The 11,182-nt window shown below is 30.1% G+C and overlaps 1 protein-coding gene across 2 annotated transcripts; it reads right to left on the reverse strand.

Annotated features, from left to right (window-relative positions):
- Positions 1 to 65: 65 nt before the first annotated feature.
- LOC123305924 lies at positions 66 to 2,552 on the reverse strand. Of its 2 annotated transcripts, XM_044887763.1 has the most exons (3): positions 2,499 to 2,552; positions 354 to 1,215; positions 66 to 282 (listed from the first exon to the last, which is right to left on the reverse strand). In XM_044887763.1, exons 1-2 carry the CDS (start codon positions 2,520 to 2,522, stop codon positions 403 to 405), a joined length of 837 nt encoding a protein of 278 aa, XP_044743698.1. In that variant the 5' UTR covers positions 2,523 to 2,552; the 3' UTR covers positions 66 to 282; positions 354 to 402. The 2 variants fall into 2 exon arrangements, with proteins under 2 accessions (XP_044743698.1, XP_044743697.1); XM_044887762.1 differs by having other exon boundaries at positions 66 to 1,215.
- Positions 2,553 to 11,182: the final 8,630 nt, after the last annotated feature.

An 11,182-nucleotide genomic window follows, 5' to 3' on the forward strand; every position in this document is an offset into this window, starting at 1 on the left:
TTCATATAACATTTTCTTCGAAAATAAAAGAAAAATTAAGGAACTGAATGGAATAAAGACGTAAATTAGCGCAGTGTATTTTGCAGAAAACGCTCATAAAGATTAAAATAGGATATTTTGAATCTTATCTTTTTCCAGGTTATTTTATGCTTAAAATTTCTTATAATTTACGGTTTGAGCTATCTATTTTTGTTTTAAAGAGAATTTTCTATTAAAAATCTCATGCATAGAATTTTCAACTTTTCCAATACTGATGATCCGACTCTCTTTAATACACCGAATCTACGGAAGAAAGGTATATGTTTTTAGAGACCTTAAACGAATCGAAGCAAAAAGAGCGTAAGCACACTTACGCCTTTATTCCACACAGTTCCCCAATTGACGCTTAATACATTTTTCGGTTCAATTAATATTTATTACTATATTACAATCCTCACTATTTTCGGCCTCGCCGCTGTACATGCCATTTTCGCCACTTTCCTCTGAAGAGAACTCAGATGAAACTTCGCCGCTGTCTATCATACTATGTTGGTTCGTGTCTTTATTCCATGTTAAACCTTCATCTTCCTCGGATGAAAATCCAGATGAATCTTCGCCGCTGTCTATCATACTGTGTTGGTTCGGGTCTTTATTCCATGTTAAACCGTCATCTTCCTCAGATGAAAATCCAAATGAATCTTCGCTGCTGTCTATTATACCGTGTTGATGCAGGTCCTTGTTCCATAATAAACCGTCATTTTCCTCGGATGATAAAAGTTCAGGTGAATCCTTTTGCTCGTGCATTATATTATGCTGGTGTGGTGGCCTGTTGATTTGAGGAAATGGAAATGGACCGAAGGCTGGAATTTGTCCAGGATAACCAGGGTGGTTGGGTGAAAATCCAGGGAATTGAGGATACATTGATGGATTTCCTTGCTGAGTAATTATTTGTGGAGGACCACCACCTGGACCGGGGGGAAATATAATTGCCATATTTTGTTTGCCAGTTATCGTTTTATCATATCTTTTATTAGTAGGATAATCGTGTTTTTGTTTGCGAGTCGGTCTTGATCTTCCAAAATGGTTTTGATTTCTTAATGCGTTTACAGAACTTCGATGATTGTTTTGCCTATTTAACGACAATTTTTTAAAATTTTTGTTCCCATTTGCCAATTTAGATGTAGTCCTCGCATTACATCGGCAATGTTCGACCACCATGAATATACACACTGTAAACTAAGAAAATATTTTTTTCAAATTTTGTTCTACTTTTGATTAGGTACACACGTATTTAATTTTTTTGATTTTTCACCTTTCATTGAGAACGCTCATAAAACAAAAATCGAAAACATGGTTCACCTCATTTTAGAAGGAACGAGAATACAGTATTTATTTTTACCCGACTTTCTGGAAATTTTTCAAACATTAAACTGATTACGACTCAAAAACGATGAACTTTAGGAACAAATCACAGCATCCTTTTTGACGTAAAATTACCTACAAAAACCTCGTGTAGCTTTATTTGGTTCAAAAAATTTACATTTAACTGTTTCTGGGGAGCGAAAGGGATATACAAAAATTGGACCAACATCCGTTTTTGGATAACATTCGGAATATTAATCTATTAGCTTTTCCGAACCAATAAGTAAAATTTTCGATATTTGGCGTAATTTTCAAAATATCGAAAATTAAAAATTTTCTTTAATTATTGAGCTTTCGATAGTTCGAAAACCTAGGCAGATATCGCAATATTTATTTCTTATTTTTAGTCTACATTCATGAAGTTATAATTAAATTCATCATCAGGGCTAAAAAATCCTTTTTTTCTTTTCGATGGCATTACTAATATGCTTTCTTTCTTAAAAAAAGGTTTTTACTTTATTTTTTTTAAACGTTTCAAGTGAAAGTTAGCAAAAACTTTCAAAATATGTCGTTTTTTGAGATTTCGCTTTAAGAGCAGAAGTATTTTATACCGATTTTCAATGAATTTTTTCTTAAAAATTTGCATGGATACATAAGTTGAAATTTTAAACACATATTCTTTGAGTAAAAGTCTACCTTTAAAAAATTTGGTCCCTTTAAATCAAACATGTCATACTCATGTATTCTTGAAATCAGCAATTTTCGCAGCTTTTTTTTCGGCATGACGCACTACTAAACACAGTTAACGAAACCGTTCTCGATACCAGAGGTACATCATCTCTAATTAATTGCGGCCGTAAAATTTACTGGGTGCAGTTTGTTAAAGTTGCAAATATTTGCATAAATTTTAGAAATCTATGATTAGGAACAAAATTTTTTTTCCCGCAACCGCTAATAATACAGTAAGTTCTTAAATCTGATTTTGATTCTTAAATTACCTCTTGCAATTACCCATCTAAATATTATTAATATGCCATTACGTCTATAAGCCAATCGAAAACACCCAAAAAATACCCAAAATTTTCCATATGTATAAAGGGAAAACGATTAATAATGAGAAGAAATTAAGAAAAACACAAAAAAAAAATTAAGCTTACCAAGATCAAATTGAAAATCTTCATATTTGTTTGAACAATTTAACTTAAAATTTCTTAAACTGAATTTGAGATGATAATTTTTATGCTTTATATACAAAAATAGGCCAAGAGACTATGTGTTATTTAGATGCTTAAACTCTTTATATGTAAATCTAAATATTCCGTTTAGGAACAGATCAAAGTGCTTCATAAATACCCAATCATTTCAACCCTTTGTATAGAAGTTTGGTTGAGGTATAAAAAGTGCTTTAGCTATATTTTGAAGGGGGAAAATTTAATTTTAGTACATTCTCAAACTATGCTATAAATATGAAAAATTAATGAAAAACTTTTGTTTCTTGCATTTAAACTCTAACATCACGATTCATAATAAAAGAACGAGCGGTGTCGTGGGATACCCGGTTGGAATGATTTTCCTTCTCTCATTTTAAATTACGTATTATTTAATAAAAATCACTTTGAAGGAATGGTAATAACAAAACAACAATTATTATAACAAAAAATTTAGTAAACAAATAAAAGTAGTAAATAAATCGTAAGAATCTTTGGCTCTTACCCTATAATTTGTTCATATCATATTACTTCAATTATCTTTATGAAACTTATCCGAAAATTTGATATTGCATCAATTTTATTGCTTTTCTGTAATTAAGACTCTGAAAATCAAACTGAAAATTACTTCAAAAAAACTTATTCTGCCTAATGTGACAATTTTTATTTATTTTTTTTAAATTCTAAACCTGTCCTATCAGATATCGAACAAAGCTGAGAAGATAAATCTGATTTTTAATTTTTCTGGATCAAAATTACTATAGAAACTGATTCTTGGTTTTTTCACAATTAGTTTATAAAGTAGTGAGAATTCTTCACATGAAGTGGAAAATTTAGTCAACATGTCTATTGATCATTTTAGAGAATTGATCTTTTTGAAACGAATGTATGTAGATCAAAGTTAAATATGTAAATGAATATACTGTTCAAACATGTATGAAAATGGAATGACTACTCCATTAGTCCAAAAACATTTTAGGTGCCTTTCATGAAACGTTTGAACTACGTTTATTATTATATCGAATATAATAATATAATGGAATCGATAAATATAGAACCAGTTTGTAATTTATCTAATGTAGATACCTAAAAGTGTATCTAGAAACATATACTTTCTATGCAATAACAATTTACAATATTGCATATTGTACAGTGTGTGCCAGAATTACTTGGCCACCTTTTAACCCGTCAGTACTCGCTTTATGAGCATTCTGCTTACGTTCGATTTAAAACATAAATATATTTTTCAATTGATATATGTGGTAGGGAATTTTCCTATCTTCAAATAATTATATTTACAGTTTGAAAAAATATATTTTTTTCAAGTCCTTCAGAAATTTTGAGAACTTTTCTTATCACGAGAGTAATGCAAATATTAAAATATTCAAGTTCGAAAATTTCGAAGCCTGTTCGTGTATTAAAGGTACCTAGTCTAATATAAGTCGTATTCAATATAGTGAAATAATTCAAATGTCTTAGTTCACTAAATAAAGTCAATTAGAGCCCAAAATTCAATTAAACCCCAAAAGACTTGTCAATTAGAGCCCAAAATTCAACAAAGTTTAATGAATAAACTTTTAGTTGATCGTTTTTCCAGAATCAAGTCTTGGCTTGTGTATAACGGACTGGAACGTTTTTTCTGACTTAAACTGCCATAACTGACAATTTTAGAATCGGGTATGCATTTTAACAGTAGCAAATATATTAATCACTTTGAAATAGTCCATTAAAATAATTACTCGGTAATAGTAATTTTAACACAATCCAACGGTGGATTCTATGGGTAATGAAAATATTATTTTTCCACCAATGTAGCAAATATTTACCTAAAAGTGTTTATTTTTCATTGTTTTAATTATTTAAAACTATAAATGCATCATTTTTTATATAAATTAGTGAAATGGATTCTATATGAACAAACGGTTAAAATAAACAAATTTTTAAAAGCAAAAAATTTTAATTGGCCAATATTTATAAAAGTAACAAATTATCTGGGCAGTTTTGGAACAAGAAAGGGTTCCGCACAGGATAACAACTAGAAAAGAAATAAATTTCGTAACTCCGTGCAGTCCGGCACCAAATATGCAACAAGTAACATACATAATAAGAGTAATTACGATTAGCTAATTCAGACTGATGATGATTACTTGGTAGTTGAAATACGTTTTTATAAGATACAAAAAACTGATCTAGGAAATCGGGGCAAAAATCAAAATTTATTTCGTAATATTCTCATTTACTATCTTCGATTATCTGTTTAGGAACCACGAAAAGATCAAACCTGATTTTATGTCGGGGTTTCTTTAAATCTGAACAATTTTGGAATAAGAAAATGTTTAGGGCTTAGGGTATCGCACCAAATGATGAGCAGATTTTCTTAAAGCATTGCTAAGAACACTTTTAAACAAATTACCCTTCAAACAAAAAAACAAAAAATCAAAATGTTTTCTTTCGTTTAGGAGCTACGGTGCTCCAAACGCTTCCATTTTTCCGTGCTTCCGTTTATGTCAGGCGTTTGTTAAAATTTTTAATTAGTTTAAATTAATATATCATAAAATATTTAAATATTTATAAAACATTATCTCAATTTCGTTCCGCATAAGAGCAAAAAACGAACAGAAGAGAACTGAACAGACCAAGCAGAATGATTCATAATACCCATTTTCCCATTTTCCCATTAATAAAAATAACCTACTTTAGAATATCGATTAATATACCTCACTAAACGTGTACGTGTTAAGACTACCAATCAACTAATATTTAATATAATAGCTCTCTCTTCAAGTACCAACTACCCACCTTGTAAAAATCATGGTGTTAACACGCTCACATCACCTCTATGTATAGTACACTTTTTGAAAATTAGCTGACAATTATTTTCTCATTCAAATGGCCCAGCCTGCACTTTATTTTCTCTCTGTTTTAGATAGTTTCTTCGCGATTGCGCAATAATATACTAGATTATTGTGGTAATACCAGACACAACTATAGTAGAAGTAAGAAACTGATCATCGACTGAGTATTGTGTATATGAAATCTCCATTGGTACAGTATTAGACAAAAATTATACTTCATTTCACTACAAGTTCTACCGTGCATATAATCCAAAATTTTTTGACTGATTTTCTGACAAGAAAACTGTGATGATTTGGATATTTTTCTTACTGCTTTGCTAATTTTTTATATTTGACAGGCCAAAATAATTCAATTATTTTCAATTTATAATTTATATAAATTTATATTGATAATGCGAAATACCACCAGTGAAGGGAAAATAGAACTATTGATAAGTTGTAGTACACGAGCGCTGTCTGCGAATGGGAAATAGAACTGTTGTTAAATTTTTGTACACAAGTACTATCTGTGAATGGGAAATAGAACTATTGTAAAACTTTAGAAAACAATCGTCACCTGTGAATGGGAAATCAAATTATTTTTAAAAAAGTGGCGGACTTTCCAAATGTATTTTTGTAAACAAACCAAACTGATGACGTCATAGACTCTCTGTGGTACTATTTTCATTTGAGAATATATATTTTTCAAGCACACAATTTTATTAACAAATTCCACAGACTTCAGACCCAGACATAATGCCAATATTAATTGTTGGCTTCGTAATCTTTCATCTACTTTCATATTTTCGACTGAAAGTATTTCGACTTAATCGAGAAAAATTTCAAAGAAAATCAGTAGGAAGTTGTAACCATCCAGCGCCTATTGTCTTCTGATGTTAGGTTTTATGATAGAAATATTTCAGGAAATGTGAATAAAAATAGAAAAAAAATTTTCGATTTTCCACGTTAACCGCGGATCTATCTCTAATTCGAGTCAAGACTGACATATAAATTCTGTTCGGAGTTGGAAAGGGAAAATAGTACACTCTGTTCTGGGTCCTTGAATCAATCTTTCGAGCAATTTTGGATAATATTGCTTAGAATTGACTAAATTAGTACATAGGAGTTAAAAGTAGGTTTGTACACACGGAATTTCATCAACCTCATTCTAGTCAAAGCTGAAATTTATTTCTTGCTCAGTACCTACATCTTTGAATAAGATATCGCTTGGAGTCAACTCAATTTGTACATAGAAGTTAAAAATAGGCACAGTTTCCTTGTAGCTCAAATAGAACACCCAAGGAATACTTTTAACAACTAACTGATGGTGTTAATTTCACAATTTTACTTTAATATTACAACACATACGTTATGTTTGTTATTTGTTGTATGTACAAGAATACAACAGACAACAGCAACAATAATGATAACAATGTCGATTAAATAGGTTGTTTGTTATATATATAAATAAACAAATATTTGTTGTTTTAATATGAAACAAAAGAAAATGTGTGTTATATTTAAAGAGTAGGACAAGTCTGTTGAGAATACCAGCCAGCAACATAGATAAATAGGTGTAGATACCATATATATTAGGTAGATACACTACTGTTCAAAAAGTTTATTGTCCATAATATTAAATTACAACTTAAAAAAAGACCCGAAGTAAAATCAGGTTGATGGATTCGTACCTCCAAAATGGACGATTAAACTTATTTCCAGTAACAATTTTGTTTTTTTAACGGTAATTTGATGTGTTTCAAGAAAATCTACTCAACCGTTTAAAAATCATTACCTCTTTTCTAGCTGTTTCTGGTACGAAATCCTTAACTCGAACTTGACAGATTGCTAAGGACACTCTTGGTTGTAGCTGGGAACACTCAAATTGGTTCATCCATTTACAAGCTACGATGCCACAAAATCGGGTCAAATCGATTTGTTTGTGATGTTCTCATTTGGATTTGGATTTTTGTTTGTTTAATCGACATTGCTCTTAGCTATATTTCATGAAAATCCGGCCCTTCGTTAGAAGATCGAAGAACGAATTCCATCAAGTAACTTTCAAAAAAAAAAAAAAGAAATCAAAATCGGCTCACCCGTTTAGGAGCTACGAAATGACAGACATGCACACAAGTACACCGACACGTTAAACTTAAGGTAGACAGTTAGAACAGTGTCTATTAGGTCCTTCATAAAATCGTTAAAGGGCCTCAATGACCAAATTTATGATATTGATTATCTACTTTCAGCCGTTCCCTTTTCTTTACAATAAATTAAACACTATTAAATTTTTCCCAAAATAATTTGTCAACACTAGACTGGCTTTTAAACTTTTTTTGAAGGGTGTATCTATGAACATTTTATGGCAATTTTTGGAGCAACTAAGAATTTTATACGCTTTTACTTTTTATCATATCAGTTTGTGATTGAGCCACATATAAGAGTTTAAGACTAAAATCTCAGTAACTACTCGTCCATTCACTCCAATTTTTTATCCTCGACACAAAAAGAGGGTGTTATTTGTTAACACTTGTATCTTCGTATCTGTGTGTATGTTTGTGGCATCGAATCTTTAAACTAACGAACCGACTTCGATGTAGTTTGAAAGGAGACTTGTGAATGATCGTACCACTGTTGAACATACCAGGCATACACTTTCGATGTCCATGCCGTATCTCAATTTACGCTCGTCAACACTGTCTAATAATATCCTTAAGTTGACTTATAATAGTTACTGATTTTGAATTGGTAGTGTACATATTATTAGCAACAACACATTATTGCTGAATCGAATTTAAATGGGAGTAGAACATAAAATAATACATAATGACGATGGTGTTAGAATGGTCGATACTACTCGATGCGATGCTGACAAAAGGTATGAGGATGTTCAGCTTTAGATGCTAAGAAATTGTATGAATCTACTGACTAGTATGAATGCACGTACAAATTTATCTATAGGCGAATTTAAATTTATCTACTTTTAATCACTTTTTAAACTGTTAGCCACCATGGATGTTCCCAAGCTTTTTTACCAAAAAGAGGAGGAGAAATATTTTGGCCTGGAGGCGAGAAGGCAAAAAATTTTTGGTTAAAAAATAAAAATAAAGCGGAGTTTGTGGCAAAAGCACTTACTTAGCCGACTAAATCAATGGTAAGTCGAAGTTCAAGGTATAAATGTCTGTAAAACATAGAACCAATCAGACGTTGTAAAAGGCGAAGATCCAACTATTAAGGTAGTATGAGCGCCAAGGCAATTTTAGACTTAGGGTTGAAATTATTTGTACCTTATTTTCAACTTTGATGAGGAATTTTATTCATGAATGTAGAAGGAAACTACTTCATGAATGTAGAAGGAAACTAAGAATACAATTTTTCGATATCTGCCTTGGTTTCGAAATATCGAAAGCTTCAATACTTTGAAAATTACTCCAGATATCAAAAAATTTTATTCATACTTTTCGTTTTATATTATCATGTTGTAAAATAATTCACCATCAAAATTGAAAATATATATAATATTTAATTTGTATCTCCACTAACGTGCTTATACAGAAGTTGTTCTTAGAAAACTGAAGACCCAAAAAAGCCACAAAAATGCAAAACATCAAAATAAGCCACACCAAATTTATTAAATCTTTTAAGAAAAACGGAACCACCCTGTACGAATCAAATGAACGCTAAGTAATTTCTAGAATATTGTTGTATATACGTAGATATACTTAGTACATTCATATTATACATTAAAGTGAAGTAGAAACTCTAGAAAATGAGAGAGAAATGATAACGAACGTCGCCTGATATCACAAACGACAAGTAATGAGTCCCCAGGATACACGTAGATTAGATGATACAGTAGCGTCCGTTTAAATATACGCATCAGTAGATAAATTTACGATTATATTATTGGGTAATATGTTGTACCTTGGATTATTCTCAGATTCTTGAAAATGTTGATATCTACGAGATAGATATTGTACAGAGATGAAATTTACTTACTTTATATAAGACAAGCAATCACAAGGATAATTATCTATGAATATTTCACTAAACAAAATGAAATTAAACTTTTTAGTATTTTAAAGTTGACTGTTTTGTATTTTAAACCACATTCTACCTAGACCAATACCTTTCGGTGGACAGCTTGCAATTCCATGTTTCAGTTTAAAACATAGCGTTACATTTTGAGGATTAAAGTTTGAAACTGCGCATCGTAATGTACCTTGAATCGAAAAACGTAATGTACCATTGACACATAAAAGACGTATGTACTATCTGCTGTGACTTATTCAACTCGCCATTCAATAAAAACATCACTTGAAGTTGTTACTGTAAGCTCAAAGAAGGAATCACCTGCAAAATAAACTAGGAAATTTGAAGGTTTCAATGTTTCGGGCACAAACATAATACGAAAAACGTTGTTCGCAAAAGTTACCTTAAGAGATAACATGTTAAGGAAAATATCTTCAGGTACAATAGATGAAGCAATTGTGGGTTCAATAGGTCATAATATTTGGTGCATTATGATCTTGTACCATTGGTCACATATTTTTCAATAGCTTTTTAATATTTATATTTTTTTTAAAAATTACAAAGGGCTTGAGGTTTGTTAGATAAAAGATTAGAGATACATCCCTAGTAATCGAGTTTATAGGGTTTATGTTTACTAAATTACTAATAATAACAAAAATTTTCTTTTGGCTATGTCCGACATAGTTGACGAAATTTTCGTAAATTTTTTATCTTTTGAATTTATGTATTTGTAAAAATTTTCGACTAACTTTTTATTTTTTATATTAATGTTTTGTACGAGCATTAATTTAAAAAATATAACTCTTTAATTTATAGAGAAGACTCTTTAATCTTTAAGAAGGTGAAGCAGCATTATCGAAAATGAAAAATTTCTATTTTTTAATGAATGATTACATGAAAATTCTTTGCCAAATACTTTATACGTTTGAGTTAGCAATTAATAACACATAAAAAATTTAGATATTTATTTTGCCTTAATATTACCAAATCTCGTCAACTCAAAGAATAAATTTTCACCATCATATTCTAAGACTCTTCTCTATTAAATATCAAAATTTGAACGACTGGTACAACAGTCTCCCGTTCACATTTATATACATTGTATTATATAAGTGTATAGTCGTGTATGTATATACGCAAGGATTCAACAAGTTTTTTTCTTAAGAAAAATTTAATTTAAATAGAGAAAAAAACGAAATGTCATGTTTTCTTTTTTAACTATAATTTTAAATATATATATTTTATTTGAATTCGTAAATGAATGTTTTAAAGGATGATTCATATGAATTAAGAAATCCAGCCCATCTATTATTTTGATTTTTCTTTATTTGTTGTACCTACTCACCTGCATACAGGATATCCCAAGAGTAATTAATATTGCTTAGATGACTGTAAAATCGAAGTATTGGAATTCTTTTTTAGAATTTAGCATGTGGAAATTTTTTGAAAGTCAAAATCAAATATAACTTTGTTATTAATCACGGTCTTCTTAAACTGAACAAAGATTTATTCGACCAATTCGTTTATATTGGTTTGTTACTTTATGCAAATATTTCAAACTTTTTTGAAAATGAAGTTCCAATCATTAAATTAACCTGATTTTTATACTTTTGGATCAAAATTATCCACTTAATTTCATCAAATTCCAAAATAAAAGTTTTTTTGCGATATTCTCAATTTTTTCAAAGGGGTAAAAAATTTTCCAAAAATTTCCAAAAATTCAAAAATTTTGTTTATCACCAATTTCGATAAAACTCAGTATATAAG

Source organism: Chrysoperla carnea, chromosome 1 (assembly GCF_905475395.1).
Source record: "Chrysoperla carnea chromosome 1, inChrCarn1.1, whole genome shotgun sequence".
Classification (NCBI taxonomy): Eukaryota; Metazoa; Arthropoda; class Insecta; order Neuroptera; family Chrysopidae; genus Chrysoperla; species Chrysoperla carnea.

Excerpts from the sequence above, each read along its gene's own strand:
- LOC123305924 (XM_044887763.1), bottom strand. The coding sequence starts at position 2,522 with ATGAAGATTTTCAATTTGATCTTG. Across the intron at positions 1,216-2,498 it reads AGATTTTCAATTTGATCTTG|TTTACAGTGTGTATATTCAT; the intron begins GTAAGCTTAATT and ends ATATTTTCTTAG.